Here is a 23853-nt window from a genome sequence, read left to right on the forward strand (position 1 = left end):
AGAGAGAGAGAGAGAGAGAGAGAGAGAGAGAACATTTTATAAATGTAGTGTAACCGCTTTGGTACTGGTAACAGTGTCAAAATGTCCCTGTGATCAAAACAGTGAACTGTTCCAAAGTGGAAGCCGTTGACTCCTCGAGGGAAATGCACACGTAACTGAGCAACAAGACCTGCTTCTTCTTCTTCTTCTTCTAACCATTGAAAAATACTCGACATGCTCTGAAACCACAGTCAGCACTGAGGCCCCAGAAGTCTGCTCAGCTGAGCAGGTGGTGGTTTTCCTGCAGCTGAACATGTACATCATGTTTCAGTTCATCCTGATTATTAATGAAATCATCTAACAGGTTATTTTCAGGACAGAGCAAGTTTGAATTCTCAAGATTATCATTTAAATGAAATTATTTTCTACTGGACTCTCGCTCGACTTCACTTTATGTTCTACGAAAGGTGACACATTCAGCCAAACAGCGACTAACCACTTCCTTTTCTCTGCGCCTCCTCCACAAATACATTTAAAAACTGATGGTGAAGTTCCATCTTGTGTTCTCTGTCTGATGGTCATCATGTTCAGACGAAACCAAGCAGCTCTGCTCTCTGTTCAGCTGTTAGCTTTGTGCCAAGTCTTCGCAGGTACAGTGGAGATTTGTGTTTACGATGCATGCCTTTTTCTAGATGTGACAACAGATTTCATTTTGTATTGATTGATTGTTTCCTTCGCTGTCAGGGATCGTTCGAGACGAGCTAAAGAATATGCAGGTGTTCAGAGGAGATTCTGTCCAGTTCACTTGCAACACATCAGGTGCAAATATAAGACAAATCGACTGGACCAAAGTCAGCAGGACCAAAGGCAGACTGGTTTTTTCTCATTCAATCTCAACGAATCAGACTTTTTCAAATTGGACCTCTCACAGACTGATAATAGACCTAAACTTACCTCCAAAGCTGAATATCTTTAATGCACAGCATGACGACGCAGGACTCTACACATGTACTGTAATTGCTGCAGCTGGTACAGAGACTTTTCAGTGGAATTTAACGTTGTCTGAGAAACCTGAAGGTAGGTAGAGCATAGAGCAGTCATCTCTACACCAGGCTCAGTGCATTTCAAAGCTCACACTGCACACTACATAAACTCAGTCACTTGTGATTTTGTGCAGAAATCAGTCCTTCGTGGATTCTACAATACATACTCGCACCTGTCATTGGATTGCTTCTGTGTGCCGTCGCTCCAGCTGTCTGCCTCTGCAGGTGAGTTGTTTTCATTTAGTTCTGTGTGTATACTCGTGGCTTAATGTCATTATACAAGTCACATTGTGTATGTGCTTTATATTTGAACAGTTCAAACTAATTCATGTGCTTGACAATGATTTCCTCCACCCCCTCCGATTTGTCGCTGAAGTGAAAGTGTGAGCTAGTTGATCTAGACACTCCTGTATTTTCTACATTTACTATAATAATTTTCTATATAATATATTCCACACAGTATGATATTGGTAGTACTCTTTACAGTAATTGTAAACGCTTTATATTCAGGGGAACTTTATATCACCGTTACTGCAGCATCGAGACCCTTTTCACAGCAGACATCTTGACTCGTGAAAGCAGGAAAAGCACAAGCATAAATAAGGTTAACAATGGCTACATTTCACTACGTATGCCAGTGAGGCATGTCAGTGAGTGAGCGTGCACAACACCAGAGCCCTGGAACCGGCTCACCTGAATGGAACGCAGCCATAATTAATGGGATGATTTCCACCCTTGTTATTACCCTGCTTCGACGAGTCAGAATGTCTGCTGTGCAAAGGCAAGTATTTGCTCAGTTTCTAGTTTCCAGTTCTCTAATTTTTCATTTTTTATGACATCTGTTCTCACTATCACTACATGCTAGTTGTTATGACAACATGCCACTTTACTTTCCTGTGAAAGTCAGCATGTCTTCTTTAAAGTTTCTTCTATTCAAACAAACAGATGCGTCTCATTGAAACAAGATTTTTTCTCATTAAAACATGATAAATTATTATAAATGTTATATAAAGAAACTTATTTATGTTGTAAAAACAAGAAAAAGATTGTTAATGCATTAATATCAAAGAGCTGCAGGTATGCAGAGTATTGAACAAACAGGGTGACTTTGTGTTTGAATCAGTAATGTTCCGGGACTATTAAATTTGAGTTAATTATTTAGCAAATACATTTATTTAAGAGTGGCCTTCCTCCATCTGTTAATCGGAGCACGAGTCTGCACAACAAACAAGCTGCATCCTGAACTTCCTGTTTATTGATTTGTGTCATGAAGAGCCTGGGAGGACAGACAGAGGGCGACAAACTCACAGAGATCAGGAAGCGAGCGACAGGAAACAGTGAGATGGAAAAGAGCTGAATGTGATGAAGGGAGAACAGAGTGAGGGAGATGAGACAGAATAGTGGGAGAAACTGATGGAGGAAGCTTGAATTTAGTGCTACTTGATATTTCTACTCCATTTCAGTGAAAAATACTGTACTTTTTACTCAACTACATTTACCTGACAGCTTTACTTGCTTCTTAAATTTCATATTTCCCATGAAACATGTGGTTGACTTTGTAAAATACCAGCCCACTTTCACGCCGAAGTTTGATAGACCCACGACCCACAGGGGGAAAACATGTCAGTATGTTGCCAAGACGTGAAAAGAGCGAATTCTGAGCACATTCGCTGGATGGATACCAACTTGGAGAAGCTGTCAACTTGGCTTCGCTGAATCTGGCCACTAATTCGGACATATTGGAGCAAGCCACCGGGAGACCCAGAGAGACTCAAGGGCAGACAGAAAAATTCCAGTGTTCCAGTGTTTGGCCCGTCCCAAAACAATTGTTATCTCCATTGGCTCCCAGACATAAACGGCCTTCTCAAGGACGCTTATCTCTCCACTCTCCTGGATGTTTCTGCAGACAAGATGCTCCGACCCCCACCTCCTTCTGGGACATTCACCCTTACCCTCAATTCAACGCCTTCTTTGGCCCCTCACCCCCCTCCTTCCCCCATGCGGAAGTAGTAGTAGTAGTAAGTAAGTAGTAGGCCAAGGGTTGAGGACGGCGCCCTGCTGCAGCCCTCCCCGTGACTGCGCTGTGACCCTCCCAACTTCCTTCCCCCACCCACATGTGCAGGTGTTACAGTCTTGTTATGATGTCTTAAATGTTGCTTGTACCAAGTCCACACTGTGCTTCCCCCCCCCCCCCCCCCCCCCCCCCCCCCCCTACTCAATCACCAGGAATCGATAACTGATTGATCGTTTAGGTAATTTTTCAGTTGTTTGTTAGTTCCAAATTCTCAAATGTGAAGATCTGCTGTTCTGTCTTAGTGATAGTGACCTGTACCCGTGTTTAAGATCAGTCTCTTTTAATGTGACTGTTGGGTCTCATTACTGGTCACAATTTTATCTCTACAGAAAAAGTCAGACCAAGACGCCAAACCAGGACCGGGTCAGGAGAGGGACTCTGAGTTATGTCCACTTTCGTCTTTGGTTGGGAGAAGAGGTCAGGACAACTTTTTTATTACTCAAAGTTCAATTGTCTCAAAAAAGCATTTTCAGCAATGTCTCCTATTTCCTGTCCATGTGTTTCTAATATTGACTTTATTTCCACTTTCTGTCCCTAAAGGTGGCTCCTCTTCAGCCCTGGAGTTGTGTTGAATACAGAGTGGATCACAAGCAGAGGGAGGCAGTACCTCGAGAGGCTTTGGCCTGAGAATCAATGCATTCAGTTTAAAATTGAATGAGAAACAAGAGATATGTTGGACGGATGTATGAAAACGGATTGAATCCAGCCCTGTAAAAGCCAAATGGAGCGTAAGACCCCTGTCTGCTGCAGGATTTTTTTTAAAGGAAAGTTCCAGTGTGTAAGATTTAGGGTCTATTGGCAAAAATGGAATCTAAATTTCATTGTTACGTTGATTTCATTAGTGTGTATATCGCCTGAAAATGTTGTTAACTTAGAATGAACTCTTGATATCTGCAAAGGGAGCAGCCACACTGAGGGATGGTGAGGTGAGGGGTATTCAGTTAGTTGCAGTCTGCAAAATCACCACTTGATGCCACTAAATCCTACACAGCAATCCTTCATTTGGAACCATATAATCCAGTTCTTGCGCTGCGCTGCAGCTGTGCTATAATTTTTTATTCCTCTGTTTACTGTTATCTTTATTCTATTTTACTTTACTTTTAGCATTTATTCTGTTACTTGTGTTTCTTTTATATCTTAATGTTTTTATGTTTTACTGCATGTAAAGCACATTGAATTGTGTTGTTGTTGAAAGGTACTACGTACACAAATAAACCTTGCTTCACCTATAATTCTCTGATATGGAGGGTAAAAGATAAATAGATATTCTTGTTATACTGCAGGTGGAAAGCTTTTATCATTAGATTACCCTGTATTCTGTGACTCGTCAAAATTTGTGACCGGATTAGGAATTTCACCCTATGTCTTCATCACACTTCATCGTGTGGTTTATTTTGATAGCTGTTACCAAAGTGCCACCACAGTGTTCAGGGACAGGGTCACACATTTTAGTAGCTTGGATTTTGATGTACAATCAAAGAGGATTGAGAAAGTGTCACTACATATTGCTTGGTGAGGTGTGACTGTTCTCCTGACCTATACTCTAAAGTTTGTACTATCGCAGCTATCACAATTTCCATAGATAATGCTTCAATATGCAGGATCATTATCTTTGCAAATAAGCTATCAAGCTAATCCCTGCCGTTTTGCATTTCCCCATGTTCTGTCTATAAAATACTGGGTCTGGGGTCAGGGAGAGGTAGTGTGTCAGACTTTGTGAACTGACTCAACTCTGTTGTGGATCAGGGAAAGGTTAAGTCGAGATCCAGAGCTCTGTAACCTTGCACATTCTACTGATGTGAAAATAAAACTGATTTTTTGGGACTCAACAGCTTCTCCTATTGCTTCATTAAAAGAGATTTCAAAGAGATTTTTGAGATGGTCCTCGACAGGAGCCAGCTTCCCTCAGGATGAGTGTGAGGGCTGCAGCCCCATTTTAATGTTTAAATATTATTATTATTATTAATAATAATAATAAACATTATGCATTTGTATACATAGAATTACCAAAGTGCACTGGTGGAGAGTAACAGCATTTATTCAAGCTGCACTGAAGTGAATATTTCAGTTTTATACTACTTCATGCTTACACTTCAGAAGCAGGGCATTTTTGAGGGGTGGCAACATATGACAGATGTGTATATATACTGAATTTAATAGTATATATAGTAGATGAAATAGTATGCACACACTACATACGGGCACAGGCTGCCATTTACAAACTCAGACAGACAAACTTAATCTCATTTGAAGTTTAATGTGAAACACTTCATACAGTACAGTACTTATTAGGAGACAGAAGTCTGGTAACACTACTGTAGGTGGGGCATTATCACAGGAAAGGCATTAAAGGAAGCAAACAGTTTTTGACTGTGTCAGAGTGCCAGCGTTGCAGCAGCATTTGTACAAGGAGAAATGATTCAGTGAAAAACTTACCCAAGAAGAGCTATGGACTGAGCTGTACTAAGGTGACCATAAGGCACTATGTGGAAATAAATAGGTCCCGTCACTCAAACAAGGCACTGGACATCACTTTTATTCTTTACTGAGAACACACACTCTCCATTTCTCCCTCTGTAGCTTGAACATTGTTTTGATAGATGAGGTGTTTACTGATTATATTGATGTTGTATTTACTTCACTGAGAACATTATTTTATGAGTTGGTTCATACAGGGCCTTTCTGGACAGTTTTATAATATATATAGAAAAGAAGAGACATTAAAAACAACAATAACAACACTGCTTCCTGTTCAGCAGGATTTACAACATTTACACCAGTGTCATATTGTAAACTTTTTTCTCACACTAGGTTTTATTAAAGGTGATATCAGATTTTCTCAGTTGCCAAAACAAAGATATAAATACAGAAAAAAAAAGAAAAAAGAAAAATTCTGTTGAGGTCGCCTCACCAGTGAGCATAACATGAAGTTGGCATGCCTATAACAGCTGAATGCGGCGATTTCCATGCTGCTCAGCAAAACTCTTCACAAATTTATCTAGATCTGATGCTTTTGTGCGTTTTGATTCAATGCTGAGTGCAGCCAAACTCAGTAGTCTCTTTTCTGTCTGGAAAAATGCCGACATGCTAAACAGTAAGCTGTATCTATTGATTGTGAGTTTTCTAACCAGGGATGAAGTTTGTAGCAGTCGCTGCAGAAGCTTCTTCTGGTGCCTCCCTGGAGGGTCTGAGGGAACCTGTCTCGCATTGGCTGTGCTGGTACCTCAAACCTGGACTTGGATACGTCTAGAAGATGGAGGGGGGGAAAGATTCAAAGCGCATTACATCTGAACTAATTAGAAAATATAACAACAAGTAAAAACATAATCAATTATAACCAATAGACTGTGTTAACACACACTACCATTGCACACAAAATATTATAAACTGTCCCCATCTCATTACGCGTTAACAATTTTCTCACAAGAGAAAAAAATGCAAATGCTAACTTTCCTCTTCATGTCTACAAGATTAAAAGTAATTTCACAGTGTTTTACAGACGCTGAATCAATAGTGGCTTTTGTAGCCTACTTTACACCGAAAGCGTCAGAACTAGCTAACATTACATGTATAGATCAAGATCGAGAATTCTTGATTATCACTGAGCATGTCAACAAAATTTGCATTGCAACCCAGTGTAGGTAATAAGACAGATAATAAAATAAAGTAAGGATAGGGGAATAAAATAAACTAAACATGCAGTAAAAAATATGCATAAATGCAATAAAAACAAAAGTATACCAGAAATAAAATATACTAGACAATAAAAATATACTAAAATGGAAATGGATGTCTTCTTCTGTACCGGAATGATGGTGGAGGACTTGAGGCACTCAGGAACCGTAGACAGCTGCAGGGACAGGTTGAAGATGTCCAGGAACACTCCTGCCAGCTGGTCAGCGCATGTCCTCAAAGTCTTGCCTGACACCTCATCCGGTCCTGTAGCTCTGCGGGTGTTGATCCTCCTCAGGGTGGATGCCACCTGATGCTGCTGCAGGACGAGGGGCTGGTGCTGCTCCTCCAGCTGGGGTAGGTGTATGGCTTCTCTGCTGCCTGATGTGTCGAAGCGGGCAAAGAAGCTGTTTAAGGTGTCAGGCAGGGTGGGGTCGTGGCTGGCGAGCTGAGTGTTAGGCTTGTAGTCCGTTACGGTTGTGATGCCTCTCCACATGTTCTGGGGGTTGGTGTTATTGAAGTGATCTTCAATTTTGTCTTTGTACTGGAGCTTGGCCTGCTTAATTCCCTTCTTCAGCTCTGCTCGAGCCCTGCTATAAGCCAGCCTGTCACCAGCTCTGTAGGCAGTATCCCGGGCTTTCAGCAGGTACCGCACTGTGCCGTTCAGCCATGGTTTCTGGTTGGGAAACACTGTGATGGTCTTAACAGGGAGGACAGCATCAGTGCAGAACTGAACATAGGACAATACAGATGATGTATATTCCTCTAGGTCTGCCTCTTCTCTGAACACAGTCCAGTCTGTAAGCTCAAAGCAGTCCTGAAGTGCAGAGGAGGCCTCCTCAGTCCATATCTGTACTGTCTTGGTGGTCGGCTTTGTTCTGCAGGCCAGAGGCTTGTAGGCAGGAATGAGTTTCACTGAGATGTGGTCTGACATGCCCAGGTGAGGAGCTGCTAAAGCCTTGTAAGCAGCAGGGATGTTGCAGTAAACCTGATCCCAAATGTGACCGTCTCTGGTAGGAAAGTTTATGCATTTGTGAAATTTGGGAAACACCGCCTTCAGTTCGACGTGATTAAAGTCCCCCGCCACAATCACGGCCGCCTCCGGGTTGTCGTTCATCTGCCCGCTGATTAGGCAGTACAGCTCCTCTAATGCTAAGTTAGCATTAGCCCGCGGTGGGATGTAGGCGGCCACAATAACAACAGACGAGAGTTCTCTAACCAGCTTGAACGGTCGGCATTTCACCGCCAGGTATTCCAAATCAGGAGAGCAGAACGTGCTGACGATGCGTGTGGCTGTACACCAGGCATTGTGTACATACAGCGCCAAGCCTCCGCCTCTGCTCTTACCTGAAGCTGCCGTCCTGTCCGCCCGAAACAGAGAGCGCCCCGCTATCTCCACCGCTGCGTCCGGGATGTTGTCGTCCAGCCATGTCTCTGTGACAACGGTGACACAGCTGTCCATCCGGCGAGAGACTGTCCGTAGACGGACCTCGTCGATTTTGTTGGCGAGAGACCTGGCGTTAGTGAGGAAGAGACTGGGGAGAGCCGGTCTGTGGGGGTTAGCATTTAGCCTAGCACGCAAGCCGGCTCTCTTGCCACGCTTTTGTTTACGGTGCCTCCTTGCCAGCAGCGGGGAGGTGGTGGTGGGCTCTGGGGTCCGTAGCAGCTCCGGTGGAATAAAGTCCAATTTAGGGGGTGTGTGGAGTCCGAACTGTACTCCAATGTTCAACAGTTCGGACCTGCTGTACCGTGTTAGAGCTCCCAAAACGTAAACACTGGAGCTATGACTCGCTGCGTCTGCACGCGCCTCCATCTTAGCCAATGCAACGTAGCAAAACAGCGTTCTTCAACCTTATTATTATTATGTCAAAATCGGCATTGCAACTATACTGGCACTGTGCTTTAACTATAACTACATTCCTTAATAGATAGACATATCGACAGTTGCTCAGTTTTCACCTCTTTCCTCCGGTGTCTGCTTTCCTCGCGACTTCTGGCTCCCACGCTTTTTCAAAACAAATCAGGCTCTTACTGCGCCTGCGCTGCAGCCGCTCGACCCGGCCTCATCTCGTGCTGCATTCATAGCAGTCAGACATTGGAATTCCTCAATCGTAAATGTCAAATTCGTCGCTGCAAATTATGGTGGCAGCAGGGGTGGCAATGCTTTCTTTTAGGGTGGCATTTGCCACCCTATGCCACCTCGGTAGATCCGCCCAAGCATACAGTAACATACAGTAATATGATTCATGCTTTCTCTCTGCTCTCATTGACTGCTGGTGTGAAACTTAGGTGATCATTTTCAGGCCTAAGTGATAATTATATTGTATACCGCTATAGGGAGTTTTTTGGCACCATGAACTGGTCAGTATATAATAAATTAAGACATTGGTTCCTCTCATCAAAATGGTGGAAAATGTATTCACAAGGCTTGTCTTTATTCACCAGCTGCAAAACTTGTTTTTGGAGTCACATCATTTTCTTACTCAAACCACTCAGCGGAAGTAGAGGCTCAAAATCAAAAGTGCAGAAGGTTTCAGGAATGATTCAGCCAAAGTGAGCAGGTTTAAAAGGGTACAGGCAGTTTTTCCACCGAGAAGCCATTTGTAAGTATAAAGTGAATGAGTTCAGATCGCCAGAAGGAGTTGATGCTGCAAAGAGAGAAGAAAAGCCCCGGACCCGAGCTGAGAAGAGAAGCTTGTTGTGTCAAAGTGTCAAACTAACACTGGAACGCAGCCTCCCTCAGGATGAGTGTGAGAGCTGCAGCCCCACAGTAAGTCAAAGTCAGCTTTATTGTCAATTCTGCAGTATGTACAGGACAAACAGAGAATCGAAATTGCGTTACTCTTCAACCTTTTGTGACAGGACATATATTAAAAAGAGATAAATAAAAACTGTACAATCTAAATAAAAACTGTACAATCTAAGTAAAAACTATACAATCTAAGTAAAAAAAAGCTGTGCAGTCTAAACAATGAAACATTAAGAGAATGTAATAGTGCAAATGTAAATGGTAGTGCAAAAAGAATTAGCTTAACGACTGGTGGTGAATAAAGTGACTGTGTGTTGTTTTCCTGAGGGGAGAAGTTCACATCAGTGAGAGTATCCTTTCACCACAGCACCACACCACACCGTCATTCATTTTTCCTGCCTTAGCAAAATATCACAGTCAGTATTCAAATTTGAACCATAACAACACAGGTTGGTTTCGATGACACTCTTCATTTGCAGAGTTTCATGTATTCTCAGGTCTACGTTGTGTGTTTTCCTTGCATTTTTCTGAAGTCTCTTTGTTTCTCTCTCTTACCCACCCTGTATTATCCTAAATAGCACCTGGAGCAGGGATGGGCAAATTGGAAGCATCCATTCCTCCGGGCACCAGAGGGGTGTATATGTTGTTTGATTAGTTTAATAATTGGTTGATTTAGCAAATATTAAGTTTTCTGTTATTCATTTCTTCTGACATAGTTTTAGTTGGCAGACATTGCTGAATATTATTACCAAGTTGGAAGTGAATTTGTTTGGTTTGTTAAACTTGTCCTCACTTCCCTCTTTTTTATATTTGTCCCCCTGTGCCTCATGTAGAGAAGTTTTTTTTTTTTTTTTTTTTTTGTTCCGTGTGGTTTTGTTGAGCTGTAAACATTGCTATTTCCTGTCTGCAGATGAAAGGCAAAACAGAGAGAAAAACAATTGTAGGTCTGTCCTCTCTCCCTGCTCCTACACACAGTCCTCTGACCTGGGTCAGGGACACACCATTAAGAGACCCTGACCTCCACTCCACCTCATTCCTGCCTCTCCCTTTTAGTACTCTGTCATTCAAATGTAACTTGGATTTTTTTTTTTTTACTGCACTGCATTTGTTTAAAAGGTATACTTACTGTTCAATTTTCATTTAAATGTTTACTTATAATTATTATTAAATATGATGCATTTGTATACATAGAATTACCAAACTGCACTGGTGGAAAGTAACTAACAGCATTTATTTAAGCTGCACTGAAGTGAGTATTTCAGTTTTATGCTACTTCATGCTTACACTTCAGAGGCAAATGTACTTTTAGCTTATTTACTGATTATTGGACAGCTACACTATAGTTACCAGTTGCTTATACCTACAAAACATAAACTATGTGGAAACTAATTCCATTTTACTACATTTTAGAAATACTGTGGTCATGAGTTTAAGTCCCTCATTTCATCCCAACCTTCCTTTTCATTAGAGACATTTCATTAACCTGGCCATAATGTTGTGTAATGTTTAACCATGAAGAATGAAGGAAAAGTGAGGACAGGGTTTCTAATGCCTAACTGCAACAAATGATTAAACCGTTTGAAAAAGTGAAGGTGCAGCTCCTTTGCACGCTTTTGACTGTGACTTCAGCTTTGCAGGCATCATTCGTCATTCTCTTGTGGATCTGTAAGATGCTTTTACAAGATCCCACTCAGCAACGATTGGATTTGTTTGTTGGGCGAACACATCACTATCCCAGAGCAGAATGGGTTCAATAACTGAACTGTTATAAGCAATTTGAGCCAAATTTGGATTGAAATCTTCCACTTTCGATTAGAGTGCATACAGTTAAATGCTTTATGCTTTCTCACTGCTCTCATTAACCAATGATATGAAGTTTTTTGGAACAACGAACTGGTCAGTATATAATAAATTTAGACATTGGTTCCTCTCATCAAAATGGTGGAAAAGATATTCTCTATTTCACAAGGCTTGTCTTTATTCACCAGCTGCACAAGTTGTTTTAGGACTCGCATCAGTTTCATACTCAAACCACTCAGTGCCCTCTACATGAAGCAACTGATTTTTTTATGTTTCTTAGGAGGTTTTCCATCAATTTGTCACCCATATGTAAACACAGAATTACACTGAAAGGACTGAAGATGTGTTGGTTTTTTTTTTTTAAGGATAAGATGTGCATTCTGGCCCCACATTTGTTGGAATATTAATTCAAAGTTCCACTGAAAACTTGCAAGATACATCCTATTCCACACATTTGCAAAACAAATCTTGAAAATGATAATCCAGCTATTTAAATTATAATTATAAGATAAAAAATTGCAGTTTGCAGTTTTCCTGAATGCACCATGGGTGACGTATGCAGGGACTTCGGTTTTTTTTTTGACATTTTCAGCGCTCCTGAAAGAGGTTTTAATGCTTTGTAGTGAATACAACAATAAAAATGTAGTAAATGTAAAATGTAAATGTTTATATCACTTTTAGAAAAAGACAGGTTTGGTATTAATATTAGCATTTTGGCCTTGATATTTGAATTTGTGTAGCTGGTACTTCTGATTAGCCTGTAACAATCTGATTTTGTGTTATTGTAATATATGAAACCAAAACCCATATATTCTCGAATTTGAAAACAAAGTTCGGCAGCGAAGAAATTGTTATTTTTACATAAATCTCTCCAGAATTTATGACTAAATTCACAGTGACAAAACAGAGTGAAACGTGTTCTTAGTGGTTATTCCAGAAAGTAGTATTCGAATCAGTTTTTGCATTTCCTATGCAATAACATATAAATCATATTTCATGTTGGCTGCTTGTATGCATTTCCAAACCGGATTGTTGCAATAGGAGCAGTGGCCTAGCAGTTATGTTGTCATGATAAATAAACTTCGGAATTCAAAAAAAAAGCAAAAAACCTGTCATAACGAATGCACCAGAATGAAGATGATATCATGATGATATCATGAGGACCCTCCATGATCTACTGCACATATGAACACATTTTAACTGGTCGAAATCATGAAGTAGAGCCGCAAATTCCCAGGTTTTGTGAAGCTTTCACGTGGCGTCATGATTTTGCTCATGAGAACGCCCCCACTTCCCGCGAGGACAGGTTCTTTGTGGGAAGTCAACTCTAACGATGGGCATCGTTTTATTTAAAGAGCACTATTTTGGGTTTTTGGCGTCGCTGATTTTGAGCACAGTCGCAGAAGGTATGTAGGCTGAATGTTTTTTTATGTTTTCTTTTTTTTTTTTTAGAACAACTTTATTTAGCCTACAAGGACAGCACATTCGCTGTCTCATCCTATAACAAGCGTGGATGCTGGAGGTATTGCACAAGGAAAAGCTATTAACAGGAATCATACAGTACAAGAGATGAATAGAAATCAGAGACATGACGACAGAAAAGGTGGATTTCTCTGTAGGGATGTAAAATTAGATCGATGACGTGTCTTCCTGGCGAACACAACAAAAGGTTTGACTGAAGGTACAGTAGAACAAAGATGGCCAACTTTCAACCTCATATTTGAGCATCACTGAATTACTACACGACTCAGGGAAACATTAAGGAGAGTCAGGATGTAAACGGGACAGGAAGATGGAGATGAGCAACCGTGGCATGCCAGCGCCACCTGTCCGTTGTTTACTCTTCCTCCAGGCACATATTAAGTACATGTTGTTGCTGAGAAACAGGCCATGAAAGATTTGTCTCTGCATGTGAGCCTGATGAGATTTTTCACCCCTCACAGCTCTCCAGGTGACTGGGGGAAACGTGACCGTGGCTTTAGGAGAGACCTGCGTCTTGCCCTGCAAACTCACTGGCACCACAGAGACTCTCAGCCAGATTTCATGGCAGAGGGTGACCAGAGGAGAACCTCAGAGAGAGAATTTCTTGACGATCGCACCCAAAACTGGACTGACACCTGTCAATGGATACGATAGACGATTTACATTTATTGGGAACATGAGAGATGGCGATGGATCTCTCCAGCTATCCGGTGTCAACCTGATGGATGAAGGCGTCTACATATGCATCTTCACTTTGTTCCCCAGTGGAAACCACAAGACGGAGATACCTCTAAACTTGTTTGGTATAATGCATTGTATAACAAATACTCAGGGTATATGTGTGTGTGTGTGTGTGTGTGTGTGTGAAAGAGAGAGAGAGAGAGAGAGATGATCTTCTGTTTACCTTTTTGCTTGCTTGTTCACTTTCTTGTGCACTCTAACTCTCCTAGTGCCTCCGGTCTTAAGCCTAGAGGATCATCGTCCTGCTTTGGGTAGTGAGGAGGTTGCCCTCGTTACCTGCACGGCTGCTGGCTCCAAGCCTCCTGCGGAGGTGAAGTGGCTTACTGGTACTTTGACAGGAAAAGTGAGGACAACAAACAGCTCCACTGAGCATCCCAACGGCACGACAACCACGGTCAGCTCACTGTTCGGAGTGCCGACCAGTGAAATCAACCAGCATTTGGTCCACTGTGTCATCACCAGCGCAGCCCTGATGAAAAAAGAGAGCCTGCCCTTCACGATACAGGTCTACTGTGAGTATACACTACATAATTATAGATGGGTTACTTCTGCAGTGATAGAGTCAGAGAGACAGAGAGGTGAATTAGACATTTGATGAGGATGACAAGAGGAAAGAGGTTTAGGATGAGAATTGGAAAATATTCTTGCCTGAAGTCCAGTGTTTTCATCTCAGTCAAATCTTCATAAAGTAAGAGATTTGTGGTTTAATGTCAGTGCAGCTGTAACTCACTGCCTTTTCCCAATAGCCTTGTATGTGATGTTTATAAAATATCCTTAAATTGCAAAATCATCTTTTTTTTCCCCAAAAAAGGGAAAAGGGAAGGGAACTGCTTTGCACAATATATTTCTGTTTCTCTTGCCTGCTGTTAAGGCTATGTAACAGCTGTCTTTGCTTTGTCAATGGGATTCTGACATATTCCCTGCTTTTGTACCCTCTCCTCTCCTGGTTTTGTCACTCTCTGTCACTGTTTCTTCACTAAACAAACTGTGAAAGGGCAAGAAAGACGAGGCCAGAGACCAAGATGAGGACAGAAACTAGAATAGAGACAAAGGGCATGGTCACGCCAGAAAGTCACCAAATGCTTTCTCAGCTCATCGCCATGGGCAGTATTAGAAGCTCGCTAGCAAGACAGCTAGCGAGCTTGTGAGCCAACCAACAGCAAAGCACATTTAGCACAGGCATACAGTAGCAGACATTCCTACAGGCCCTTGAACTGTGGGGCTTTTGTGTGGCTGTTGGTATTTGGCCAGTCTGAGTCTGGAGCCAAGTACTGCCCTTCAGTCCAGACACAGTTTCTTAACTCTCAAAATGTCATTTCATTTTTCACAAAGGACGATCTTGGGTGTGGATCAGCTCTATAACATGCATTCATGCTTGCACACCACGCCAGCTACAACACATCTGTGAATGCGCAGGTTTTGCCAAAACCTGGAAATTTATTAGCTTCTTTGAGAAATTTCTCATTTAAAACATTCAGCGCAGTGGCTCGGCGGTTAGCACTGTTGCCTCACAGCCAGACAGTTCTATGCTCAATTCCCTTCGTAGAGTTTGCAGGTTCTCTTAATTTAACCTCATTTTACTCTTTCAGGTAATCAGTGTCACATTTAGCTGTGAAAGCTAATAAGAGGACCTTTTGAGTTAAATTGATTTGTTAGAAAAGAGCAAGAATACGGATACAGACAAGTAAAAAAGGCAGTTACAAAGGAGGTATTAAGACTGATAAAGAAAAAGAGAATAACAAGATAACAAGTATGTCCCAAAAACTGTCCGCCAACAACAGTTTTTACAGGAAGTTGCCTGCAGGGACAGCTGCTCCTGTTGCCGGTTGGAACTCCCCTATTCTAACTTTGATGAATTGTTCCAACCAAATAAATGATAACACTGATGTCATCGTCTGCAGGCCATGTATTGAACCATGGCTGTGTTATCATATAGCCTCGACCTTTATTTAGTTACTCAGTCATGGTGCCGAGAAACCACAGCCATTATTTGAAAACATGTGGACTCTTGCCACCTGTAATGTTTAAGATCCTCGCGGTCTTGATATTTGTTACTTTGAGAAACACAACTTCAAAAGGCCATGAGTAGCAAATAATACCACATTATTGCATCAGATACCAGAGAGCATAGAAAAGCTTTAAGTTGGAAATCTTATGTCATGAGCATGTATTTGCAAGTGATTTCTTTCCCATTTCCCACATGAGTTTGCCTTTGTGTTTCATTTCTGGTGTGTCATGTTCAATGTCACAAACTCACCGGAAAACAGGGAACAACAGATTTCATTTTATATTGTTTGATTTTTTTCCTTCTCTGTCAGGGACCGTTCGAGATGACCTATGGAATATACTGGTGTTCAAGGGAGAATCTGTCCAGTTCACTTGCAACACTTCAGATGCAAATATAAGAAAAATCAGCTGGACCAAAGTCGGCAGGACCAAAGGCAGATTGTTTTTTTTTCATTCAATCTCAGAGAATCTGACTTTTTCAAACTGGACCTCTCACAGACTGATAATAGACCGAAACTTACCTCCAAAGCTGAATATCTTTAATGCAGAGCATGACGACGCAGGACTCTACACATGTACTGTAACTGGTGCAGCTGGTGAAGTTACTTTTCAGTGGAATTTAACGGTGTCTGAGAAACCTGAAGGTAGGTAGAGCATAGAGCAGTCATGGCTACAGCAGGCTCAGTGCATTTCAAAGCTCACACTGCACACTACATAAACTCAGTCACTTGTGATTTTGTGCAGAAATCAGTCCTTCGTGGATTCTACAATACATACTCGCACCTGTCATTGGATTGCTTCTGTGTGCCGTCGCTCCAGCTGTCTGCCTCTGCAGGTGAGTTGTTTTCATTTAGTTCTGTGTGTATACTCGTGGCTTAATGTCATTATACAAGTCACATTGTGTATGTGCTTTATATTTGAACAGTTCAAACTAATTCATGTGCCTGACAATGATTTCCTCCACCCCCTCCCATTTGTCGCTGAAGTGAAAGTGTGAGCTAGTTGCAGTTTTAGACATTCCTGTATGTTCTACATTTACTATAATAATTTTCTATATAATATATTCCACACAGTATGATATTGGAATTATCTTTATAGTAATTGGAAACGGTTTATATTGCATCATGGGAACTTTATATCACCGTTACTGCAGCATCGAGACCCTTTTCACAGCAGACATCTTGACTCGTGAAAGCAGGAAAAGCACAAGCATAAATAAGGTTAACAATGGCTACATTTCACTACGTATGCCAGTGAGGCATGTCAGTGAGTGAGCGTGCACAACACCAGAGCCCTGGAACCGGCTCACCTGAATGGAACGCAGCCATAATTAATGTGATGAATTCCACCCGTGTTATTACCCTGCTTCGACGAGTCAGAACGTCTGCTGTGCAAAGGCAAGTATTTGCAAAGTTTCTAGTTCTTTTATTTTTCATGTTTTATGACATCTGTTCTCGCTATCACTACATGCTAGTTGTTATGACAACATGCCACTTTACTGTGAAAATCAGCATGTCTTCTTTAAAAGCGAGAAGTTTCTTCCTATTCAAACAAACAGATGCGTCTCATTAAAACAAGATTTTTTTCTCATTAAAACATGATAAATTATTATAAATGTTATATAAAGAAACTTATTCATGTTGTAAAAACAAGAAAAAGATTGTTAATGCATTAATATCAAAGAGCTGCAGGTATGCAGAGTGTTGAACAAACAGGGTGACTTTGTGTTTGAATCAGTAATGTTCCGGGACTATTAAATTTGAGTTAATTATTTAGCAAATACATTTATTTAAGAGTGGCCTTCCTCCATCTGTTAATCAGAGCAGGAGTCTGCACAACAAACAAGCTGCATCCTGAACTTCCTGTTTATTGATTTGTGTCATGAAGAGCCTGGGAGGACAGACAGAGGGCGACAAACTCCCAGAGATCAGGAAGCGAGCGACAGAAAAGAGTGAGATGGAAAAGAGCTGAATGTGATGAAGGGAGAACAGAGTGAGGGAGATGAGACAGAATAGTGGGAGAAACTGATGGAGGAAGCTTGAATTTAGTGCTACTTGATATTTCTACTCCATTTCAGTGAAAAATATTGTACTTTTTACTCAACTACATTTACCTGACAGCTTTACTTGCTTCTTAAATTTCATATTTCCCATGAAACATGTGGTTGACTTTGTAAAATACCAGCCCACTTTCACGCCGAAGTTTGATAGACCCACGACCCACTGGGGGAAAACATGTCAGTATGTTGCCAAGACGTGAAAAGAGCGAATTCTGAGCACATTCGCTGGATGGATACCAACTTGGAGAAGCTGTCAACTTGGCTTCGCTGAATCTGGCCACTAATTCGGACATATTGGAGCAAGCCACCGGGAGACCCAGAGAGACTCGAGGGCAGACAGAAAAATTCCAGTGTTCCAGTGTTTGGCCCGTCCCAAAACAATTGTTATCTCCATTGGCTCCCAGACATAAACGGCCTTCTCAAGGACGCTTATCTCTCCACTCTCCTGGATGTTTCTGCAGACAAGATGCTCCGACCCCCACCTCCTTCTGGGACATTCACCCTTACCCTCAATTCAACGCCTTCTTTGGCCCCTCACCCCCCTCCTTCCCCCATGCGGAAGTAGTAGTAGTAGTAAGTAAGTAGTAGGCCAAGGGTTGAGGACGGCGCCCTGCTGCAGCCCTCCCCACGACTGCGCTGCGACCCTCCCAACTTCCTTCCCTCACCCACATGTGCAGGTGTTACAGTCTTGTTATGATGTCTTAAATGTTGCTTGTGCTGATGTTTTTTACCAAGTCCACAATATGTGATAGTGACCTGTACCCGTGTTTAAGATCAGTCTCTTTTAATGATGTGACTGAATCAACTGAAAAGGGCTGTTGGGTCTCATTACTGGTCACAATTTTACCTCTGCAGAAAAAGACGCCAAACCAGGACCGAGTCAGGAGAGGGACTCTGAGTTATGTCCACTTTCGTCTTCGGTTGGGGAGGTCAGGACAACTTTTTCATTACTCAAACTTTAAAGTTCAAGTGTCTCAAAAAAGCATTTTCAGCAATGTCTCCTATTTCCTGTCCATGTGTTTCTAATATTGACTTTATTTCCACTTTCTGTCCCTAAAGGTGGCTCCTCTTCAGGCCTAGAGTCAAAAAGAGTGGATCAGAAGCAGAGGGAGGCAGTACCTCGAGAGGCTTTGGCTGAGAATCAATGCATTCAGTTTAAAATTGAATGAGAAACAAGAGGCATGTTGGACAGAAAGTGCAAGAGAGAGGACACATCTGATGATGTATGAAAACTGATGGAATCCAGCCCTGTTAAACCAAATGGAGTGTAAGACCCCTGTTTGCTGCAGGCTTTTTTTTAAAGGAAAGGTCCAGTGTGTAAGATTTAGAGGCATCTATTGGCAAAAATGGAATCTAAATTTCATTGTTATGTTGATTTCATTAGTGTGTATATCGCCTGAAAATGCCACACTGAGGGATGGTGAGGTGAGGGGTATTCAGTTAGTTGCAGTCTGCAAAATCACCACTTGATGCCACTAAATCCTACACAGCAATCCTTCATTTGGAACCATATAATCCAGTTCTTGCGCTGCGCTGCAGCTGTGCTATAATTTTTTATTCCTCTGTTTACTGTTATCTTTATTCTATTTTACTTTACTTTTAGCATTTATTCTGTTACTTGTGTTTCTTTTATATCTTAATGTTTTTATGTTTTACTGCATGTAAAGCACATTGAATTGTGTTGTTGTTGAAAGGTACTACGTACACAAATAAACCTTGCTTCACCTATAATTCTCTGATATGGAGGGTAAAAGATAAATAGATATTCTTGTTATACTGCAGGTGGAAAGCTTTTATCATTAGATTACCCTGTATTCTGTGACTCGTCAAAATTTGTGACCGGATTAGGAATTTCACCCTATGTCTTCATCACACTTCATCGTGTGGTTTATTTTGATAGCTGTTACCAAAGTGCCACCACAGTGTTCAGGGACAGGGTCACACATTTTAGTAGCTTGGATTTTGATGTACAATCAAAGAGGATTGAGAAAGTGTCACTACATATTGCTTGGTGAGGTGTGACTGTTCTCCAGACCTATACTCTAAAGTTTGTACTATCGCAGCTATCACAATTTCCATAGATAATGCTTCAATATGCAGGCGGTCTTTGCAAATAAGCTATCAAGCAAATCCCTGCCGTTTTGCATTTCCTCATGTTCTGTCTATAAAATACTGGGTCTGGGGTCAGGGAGAGGTAGTGTGTCAGACTTTGTGAACTGACTCAACTCTGTTGTGGATCAGGGAAAGGTTAAGTCGAGATCCAGAGCTCTGTAACCTTGCACATTCTACTGATGTTAAAATAAAACAGATTTTTTGGGACTCAACAGCTTCTCCTATTGCTTCATTAAAAGAGATTTCAAAGAGATTTTTGAGATGGTCCTCGACAGGAGCCAGCTTCCCTCAGGATGAGTGTGAGGGCTGCAGCCCCATTTTAATGTTTAAATATTATTATTATTAATAATAATAATAAACATTATGCATTTGTATACATAGAATTACCAAACTGCACTGGTGGAGAGTAACAGCATTTATTCAAGCTGCACTGAAGTGAGTATTTCAGTTTTATACTACTTCATGCTTACACTTTAGAGGCAGGGCATTTTTGAGGGGTGGCAACATATAACAGATGTGTATATATACTGAATTTAATAGTATATATAGTAGATGAAATAGTATGCACACACTACATACGGGCACAGGCTGCCATTTACAAACTCAGACAGACAAACTTAATCTCATTTGAAGTTTAATGTGAAACACTTCATACAGTACAGTACTTATTAGGAGACAGAAGTCTGGTAACACTACTGTAGGTGGGGCATTATCACAGGAAAGGCATTAAAGGAAGCAAACAGTTTTTGACTGTGTCAGAGTGCCAGCGTTGCAGCAGCATTTGTACAAGGAGAAAAGATTCAGTGAAAAACTTACCCAAGAAGAGCTATGGACTGAGCTGTACTAAGGTGAGCATAAGGCACTATGTGGAAATAAATAGGTCCTGTCACTCAAACAAGGCACTGGACATCACTTTTATTCTTTACTGAGAACACACTCTCTCCATTTCTCCCTCTGTAGCTTGAACATTGTTTTGATAGATGAGGTGTTTACTGATTATATTGATGTTGTATTTACTTCACTGAGAACATTATTTTATGAGTTGGTTCATGCAGGGCCTTTCTGGACAGTTTTATAATATATATAGAAAAGAAGAGACATTAAAAACAACAATAACAACACTGCTTCCTGTTCAGCAGGATTTACAACATTTACACCAGTGTCATATTGTAAACTTTTTTCTCACACTAGGTTTTATTAAAGGTGATATCAGATTTTCTCAGTTGCCAAAACAAAGATATAAATACAGAAAAAAAAAGAAAAAAGAAAAATTCTGTTGAGGTCGCCTCACCAGTGAGCATAACATGAAGTTGGCATGCCTATAACAGCTGAATGCGGCGATTTCCACGCTGCTCAGCAAAACTCTTCACAAATTTATCTAGATCTGATGCTTTTGTGCGTTTTGATTCAATGCTGAGTGCAGCCAAACTCAGTAGTCTCTTTTCTGTCTGGAAAAATGCCGACATGCTAAACAGTAAGCTGTATCTATTGATTGTGAGTTTTCTAACCAGGGATGAAGTTTGTAGCAGTCGCTGCAGAAGCTTCTTCTGGCTCCTCCCTGGAGGGTCTGAGGGAACCTGTCTCGCATTGGCTGTGCTGGTACCTCAAACCTGGACTTGGATACGTCTAGAAGATGGAGGGGGGGAAAGATTCAAAGCGCATTACATCTGAACTAATTATAAAATATAACAACAAGTAAAAACATAATCAATTATAACCAATAGACTGTGTTAACACACACTACCATTGCACACAAAATATTATAAACTGTCCCCATCTCATTACGCGTTAACAATTTTCTCACAAGAGAAAAAAATGCAAATGCTAACTTTCCTCTTCATGTCCATAAGATTCAAAGTAATTTCACAGTGTTTTACAGACGCTGAATCAATAGTGGCATTTGTAGCCTACTTTACACCGAAAGCGTCAGAACTAGCTAACATTACATGTATAGATCAAGATCGAGAATTCTTGATTATCACTGAGCATGTCAACAAAATTTGCATCGCAACCCAGTGTAGGTAATAAGAAAGATAATAAAATAAAGTAAGGATAAGGGAATAAAATAAACTAAACATGCAGTAAAAAATATGCATAAATGCAATAAAAACAAAAGTATACCAGAAATAAAATATACTAGACAATAAAAATATACTAAAATGGAAATGGATGTCTTCTTCTGTACCGGAATGATGGTGGAGGACTTGAGGCACTCAGAAACCGTAGACAGCTGCAGGGACAGGTTGAAGATGTCCAGGAACACTCCTGCCAGCTGGTCAGCGCATGTCCTCAAAGTCTTGCCTGACACCTCATCCGGTCCTGCAGCTCTGCGGGTGTTGATCCTCCTCAGGGTGGATGCCACCTGATGCTGCTGCAGGACGAGGGGCTGGTGCTGCTCCTCCAGCTGGGGTAGGTGTATGGCTTCTCTGCTGCCTGATGTGTCGAAGCGGGCAAAGAAGCTGTTTAAGGTGTCAGGCAGGGTGGGGTCGTGGCTGGCGAGCTGAGTGTTAGGCTTGTAGTCCGTTACGGTTGTGATGCCTCTCCACATGTTCTAGGGGTTGGTGTTATTGAAGTGATCTTCAATTTTGTCTTTGTACTGGAGCTTGGCCTGCTTAATTCCCTTCTTCAGCTCTGCTCGAGCCCTGCTATAAGCCAGCCTGTCACCAGCTCTGTAGGCAGTATCCCGGGCTTTCAGCAGGGACCGTACTGTGCCGTTCAGCCATGGTTTCTGGTTGGGAAACACTGTGATGGTCTTAACAGGGAGGACAGCATCAGTGCAGAACTGAACATAGGACAATACAGATGATGTATATTCCTCTAGGTCTGCCTCTTCTCTGAACACAGTCCAGTCTGTAAGCTCAAAGCAGTCCTGAAGTGCAGAGGAGGCCTCCTCAGTCCATATCTGTACTGTCTTGGTGGTCGGCTTTGTTCTGCAGGCCAGAGGCTTGTAGGCAGGAATGAGTTTCACTGAGATGTGGTCTGACATGCCCAGGTGAGGAGCTGCTAAAGCCTTGTAAGCAGCAGGGATGTTGCAGTAAACCTGATCCCAAATGTGACCGTCTCTGGTAGGAAAGTTTATGCATTTGTGAAATTTGGGAAACACCGCCTTCAGTTCGACGTGATTAAAGTCCCCCGCCACAATCACGGCCGCCTCCGGGTTGTCGTTCATCTGCCCGCTGATTAGGCAGTACAGCTCCTCTAATGCTAAGTTAGCATTAGCCCGCGGTGGAATGTAAGCGGCCACAATAACAACAGACGAGAGTTCTCTAACCAGCTTGAACGGTCGGCATTTCACCGCCAGGTATTCCAAATCAGGAGAGCAGAACGTGCTGACGATGCGCGTGGCTGTACACCAGGCATTGTGTACATACAGCGCCAAGCCTCCGCCTCTGCTCTTACCTGAAGCTGCCGTCCTGTCCGCCCGGAACAGAGAGCGCCCCGCTATCTCCACCGCTGCGTCCGGGATGTTGTCGTCCAGCCATGTCTCTGTGACAACGGTGACACAGCTGTCCATCCGGCGAGAGACTGTCCTTAGACGGACCTCGTCGATTTTGTTGGCGAGAGACCTGGCGTTAGTGAGGAAGAGACTGGGGAGAGCCGGTCTGTGGGGGTTAGCATTTAGCCTAGCACGCAAGCCGGCTCTCTTGCCACGCTTTTGTTTACGGTGCCTCCTTGCCAGCAGCGGGGAGGTGGTGGTGGGGTGGGCTCTGGGGTCCGTAGCAGCTCCGGTGGAATAAAGTCCAATTTAGGGGGTGTGTGGAGTCCGAACTGTACTCCAATGTTCAACAGTTCGGACCTGCTGTACCGTGTTAGAGCTCCCAAAACGTAAACACTGGAGCTATGACTCGCTGCGTCTGCACGCGCCTCCATCTTAGTCAATGCAACGTAGCAAAACAGCGTTCTTCAACCTTATTATTATTATGTCAAAATCGGCATTGCAACTATACTGGCACTGTGCTTTAACTATAACTACATTCCTTAATAGATAGACATATCGACAGTTGCTCAGTTTTCACCTCTTTCCTCCGGTGTCTGCTTTCCTCGCGACTTCTGGCTCCCACGCTTTTTCAAAACAAATCAGGCTCTTACTGCGCCTGCGCTGCAGCCGCTCGACCCGGCCTCATCTCGTGCTGCA

At 42.1% G+C, this 23853-nt stretch overlaps 2 protein-coding genes across 3 annotated transcripts; both read left to right on the forward strand.

Moving 5' to 3' along the window:
• Positions 1 to 518: 518 nt before the first annotated feature.
• LOC121616630 lies at positions 519 to 19849 on the forward strand. 2 transcript variants are annotated; one of them, XR_006007313.1, is made up of 6 exons: positions 519 to 629; positions 724 to 1056; positions 1157 to 1247; positions 3426 to 3513; positions 3637 to 4022; positions 19032 to 19849. XR_006007313.1 is itself a non-coding variant. In XM_041951481.1 (5 exons), the coding sequence occupies exons 1-5, from the start codon at positions 554 to 556 to the stop codon at positions 3721 to 3723; spliced, it is 675 nt and encodes a 224-aa protein (XP_041807415.1). In that variant the 5' UTR covers positions 519 to 553; the 3' UTR covers positions 3724 to 4875. The 2 variants fall into 2 exon arrangements, 1 of the variants encoding a protein (XP_041807415.1); XM_041951481.1 differs by lacking the exon at positions 19032 to 19849 and having other exon boundaries at positions 3637 to 4875.
• On the forward strand, positions 12623 to 19033 carry LOC121616629 (nectin-1-like). Its single transcript, XM_041951480.1, has 7 exons — positions 12623 to 12723; positions 13261 to 13602; positions 13750 to 14052; positions 15859 to 16191; positions 16292 to 16382; positions 18462 to 18535; positions 18666 to 19033. Exons 1-6 carry the CDS (start codon positions 12651 to 12653, stop codon positions 18502 to 18504), a joined length of 1185 nt encoding a protein of 394 aa, XP_041807414.1. The 5' UTR covers positions 12623 to 12650; the 3' UTR covers positions 18505 to 18535; positions 18666 to 19033.
• Positions 19850 to 23853: the final 4004 nt, after the last annotated feature.

This window comes from Chelmon rostratus, chromosome 13 (genome assembly GCF_017976325.1).
Source record: "Chelmon rostratus isolate fCheRos1 chromosome 13, fCheRos1.pri, whole genome shotgun sequence".
In the NCBI taxonomy this organism is placed as follows: domain Eukaryota; kingdom Metazoa; phylum Chordata; class Actinopteri; order Chaetodontiformes; family Chaetodontidae; genus Chelmon; species Chelmon rostratus.